This window comes from Pundamilia nyererei, unplaced genomic scaffold (assembly GCF_000239375.1).
Source record: "Pundamilia nyererei isolate P.nyererei 1_Seehausen unplaced genomic scaffold, PunNye1.0 scaffold00014, whole genome shotgun sequence".
In the NCBI taxonomy this organism is placed as follows: Eukaryota; Metazoa; Chordata; class Actinopteri; order Cichliformes; family Cichlidae; genus Pundamilia; species Pundamilia nyererei.
This window is the reverse complement of record NW_005187415.1, coordinates 5,663,334-5,667,712: the sequence shown is the minus strand read 5'-3', so window position 1 is coordinate 5,667,712 and position 4,379 is coordinate 5,663,334. Positions and strand designations below refer to the sequence as shown.

Below are 4,379 nucleotides of genomic sequence, written 5' to 3'. Positions count from 1 at the left end.
CCAAAAAAAAGCTGGAAAGCATTTTAAAAACACAATGTAACTATGGGCAGATCTAACAAACACAAGCCCCTGGGGTTACAAAACAATACTACAGCAGGTTTTCCATTTATGCCGATCCATTTGGAGGCCCCAGATCAAATCTATGTCACACAGTACATAGACTGGTTTATGCAAATGGAGGAGTTTAAATTACATCGTATATATAAGATTGGGGAAACCTGCAGTCAGCTGAGATTGAAGAAGTCACTTGGATGAGTGACAAAACGTTTCTCCCACAAAACGCTACGTCCAGATGAACAGAATCGACTTTTGGAGGGTCACACAGTACAAATCCCTGGAGTTTGAGGATGTAGGTGATAAATTCAGAAGCAGAAGAACTTTTTGTCCTTCGGGAATTAAATGCTATGATCCCAAACAATATCTTCTGATCTGTTGAAATCTTCGACCTCTTCTGTTTATAATCAGCAGATTAAGTGACCCCTACAGTAGTTTTTGGTTTATCCCAATGAAAAACATCCCAGCAAGTACAGTTTTTTCGCAGCTAACAAAAGAGAACCTACCGCAGGCAGCTGGTGGCATTGATGAAAGTTTCATCATCCACTAGCAGTTCATCTTTCGGATTCTCGCCTTCAAAAATGCCAGAACTGGGAACAAGAACGGAGCGGCTGAGAGTGGATAAGGCACGATCTGAAAAAGCCTCCTTCAACATGTCATGAGAGGAGAGGTTCCACAAAAGACCTGTGGGAGAGATTGAGATTTAGTTTTTTGCAAGGAGATAAATCACAAAAATATAAATAAGCTAGTGCTGCATTGCATATATGAGTCTCAGAGCATGATTTCATATGTATCAAAGGCAATGTTTATTTAAAGCGAGCAAAACCAGTTTTGACGAGAGCTTGAAATTTGCAAACCTAATCAGATTAAAATTAGGACATGTAGTGTGTTTAAACACAAACTAACCCGTAAGATGCCGCCTGGTCTCCTTATCGCGGCTGCTATTCAGTACAGTAGCAATCAAATACAAGCCTGCTTTTTCCTTAACATTAAGCTTATTTCTATCGTTCTCATAAACAGCATTACGCAGCGCCCCGGCAGTGGCACGCTGCACTTCTTCGCTGTCATTGTTAAGTAGAAGCATGAGCTTCTCAATCCCATTCAGATGGCAAATCTGGAGAAAATAGAGAAAGCAAGAATGGACCAACGATTGACAAATTCATGTATCAGGATTTATAATCGCTCTGCATCCTTAACACATAAAATACCTGTGATTAAACATACCTTGCCTCTAGCAATGGCACTCTTGAAACATTGATTTTGTATGAAACTGGTTGCACAGATCAGTTTTTCCTCTTCATTCTGGGTCAAAAGCTGCACAGCCTTCTCCATTGTCATCCTCGGAGTCTTGCTTACTGACATCCTGTGTGAAAATCCACAAATGTTTCAAAATGTAGATTATCAATACAGGATCATATTGAAATAATGAATGTACAGAACAAAGGTCTTACAGTTTTGTGACATTCTGCACGTGCATCTGCTTAATGGGTAACTGCGTTGCTGCCCGCCTGCCAGCATCCGTCTCCACACTGCTGACAGAGGGCGGGTATGAGTTCACTCGAAGGGATTTATGGTGGCCCCTTTCCCTCTTCTGTTTTAGCCCGAACATGCTATCCTTAGGCTGGATAGAACTAAACATGGTGTCACCATTTCTTCTCTGCATTTTTTCTGTGAAAGTTGGTTTCACAGTACTTTGTCTGTAAGTCCACTTAGAACCATATTCTCCATTTTTCCGAAATGCAGCATTTGCAGGTACAGATTGCAATCCTAAGGTCTGTCTAAACGTCCTTTGCTGGACGTTCCCTCGTGCAGGTGTGTATGCACATCTCTGTGTGCTATGAGGTAAATCTGAAAAAACATGGTGGTGAAAGGAAGCTGACTTTGCCAAGTGAGTGCCAACTTTGGGTGAATGACTTGATACAGAGGGGGTGGGCATCCCAGAATAAGTACTGCATTTAAAGTGCCTATGAGGTTGCTCTGGGCTTGACTGAGGGGACACTTCCAGCCTCCTGGATGGTTTGCGGTCATGGTCGCCAGAGAAGGAGTGACTGGAGAAGGACGATCTATTTACCTGTGAGAAGGAAAAAGAAAAACAGCTTTAATGCACTGGCCTGGTTACCCTGCTCTTTCACTGTATGGGACTTTGTACTTCCATTTATATACTTGGATGTCATTATAGTCAGAAATACACAGCACAGCAACTACTTGTGCAAAAGGTCATTATGATGTCTTGGTAACCCCACCCCAATGCATTTATCACTGTGCACGAGTGAACAGAACAAACTTCAGCACAAAGAAATACTGATGCGGTTTAAAATATATGACTTATTCCTTTAATGCGTTATTGTCAGAAACAGCTCCATATGTTGTCTATAAAGAGAAACATTATAGTTCACAATTAAAATCTATAGTAACTGCCTATTTACGCAAGCTGCTGCTACTTGTTTTTCTTTATAATAGGTTGAGAATACAGAAGTCACTACCCATAGACTTTAAATAAGACATAAGGATGTTCATAGACTCTTGGATTCATTTATTATTTTAATTTGTTTGTTTGTTTGTTTGTTTGTTTGTTTGTTTGTTTGTTTGTTTGTTTAATTTTAGCTCAGCTTTTTAAATTGTATGAGTGACAAAGTTGGTATTTGGGGTATGGCCTCGATGACTCACAGTGTCACTCATCAGCTAGGATTTATCTCACTGAACTGGAACTCTGATGTTAGAGTCACACAAGACTCACAAACTAGTACAAGTATAATCGAGACTTTACATTCAGAGTTCAGCTAGAAACTTACAGATCTGAAACAGAAATTTTAAAATTCCTCCACAAATCATGACGTCCATCTGTGACATGACAATCAAACAATTCAACTGGTCTTCTTTTGCTAGTTTCCAAGTCTTTTTAATACCCTGAGCCATAATGCGGTTTATGTGACAAGTAATATGTTTTGATGTGCAGTTAATTAAACTAATAGTCTGTTCGGGAAGTCTGTGCTCCAGTTCTGGTGAGTAAAATGCTAATATTTTATTTGCATGACACTTAGCATTGGTGTGTAACGTAGCACTTGCTCTTGTTCAAATACACTCACTTTTGGCTCCAACAACCAAAGATGCTGATGGCTGTAACGCTTAATGCTTGTCAACAACTGGGCACGTCCATGTTTTTATACATAATCTATCCTTTTACCCTTCTTTTACTTTCTAAGGCAAAAAGAGCTTTTTATTTTTTCAGTATTAAACTGCTTTTTTTTTTCCTTCAAGCATCCACGCACATAAAGTAAACACTGTTGCATAACAGATAAGATACGAAAAGAATACAATGATTTATTATTCAACAGACTTGGGTTCTGTGAGCATGCATAAAGCAGCAGCAGGATACCACAGAGAACCATTTGCCTGTATTCAAATTATGGAGTACAATATTTAAAGTGCAGTACAGTATGAGGCCACAAGTTCAAGTAGTTTGTCCTTTTATAATCATTCTGTACAGGGACGACTAAAGCGAGCATGCTGAGCTGAATGCGCTTAATATCTGTGGAGGAATCTGCATACTTCAGATCTGTATTAGCTCTAAAAAAACAGAAGCGAGATGAATATTCTAGTGATCGATTAGGATGACAAATGTCCCCAAAATGTTTGGGTGCATGTGGCGGTGCATAAGAATAAATAAAGGAGAGTCTTACCTTCGTGTTCGTTAAAACTCCATCTGCATCACTTAAGCTCGCTGTTTCATATTTCTGTGAACAGACACCACCTGAAACAAGTCAAAGAGGTTTGGTTAGTCCGTATGATAATTCCCGCCATGCCTGTTAGTGTTCTCATATCTGGATTGTGATTCCGACTCTGGTTTCCTCAGCTTTGAAAGGACAGTGCACACTCACGGTGCACAGCAGACATCTGTGCAACCTGCAAAATAAATGGCATCTAATTTAAAAAGAAGATGGAAGAGAGATGGCAAAGCAGCGAGATTAAATGGATCGGACATTAAATGCTATCTGTTAAATAATGTTTCATGACACATTAGGCACATTTGTATTATGTATCATTGAAAAAGTCCTTGAACTCTGAGCAGGTGTAACATCTGGTTTCCAGTTGGTGACTATCACAGCAGTAGAGCATTATTCACTTATCATTATCAGTGACCACTTGTGCCCTGTGCATGGGATTATTGTGATTCTGGGAGAGAAAATTCCTAGATATATTATTACAATGCAGCAGATATGTCAGCAGTACAGTGTACATTTTAGGACATCGTCAGGTCTCAGGAAAAAAGTCGGGTCTCAGTTCTCAGACATTGAGACCTGACGTTTTTCCTGAGAACTGAGACC

The 4,379-nt window shown here is 39.8% G+C and overlaps 1 protein-coding gene across 1 annotated transcript in view; it reads right to left on the bottom strand.

The window, feature by feature from the left end:
* Window positions 1-4,379, bottom strand: part of pkp2 (plakophilin 2) — a 15,683-nt gene that overhangs the window by 8,920 nt on the left and 2,384 nt on the right. The window contains exons 2-6 of the mRNA XM_013908781.1: window positions 3,735-3,805; window positions 1,506-2,125; window positions 1,279-1,417; window positions 961-1,168; window positions 561-738 (exon numbers count right to left, since the gene is read on the bottom strand). Coding sequence (XP_013764235.1) covers window positions 561-738; window positions 961-1,168; window positions 1,279-1,417; window positions 1,506-2,125; window positions 3,735-3,805 — 1,216 coding nt within the window. The remainder of the gene's footprint in view (window positions 1-560; window positions 739-960; window positions 1,169-1,278; window positions 1,418-1,505; window positions 2,126-3,734; window positions 3,806-4,379) is intronic.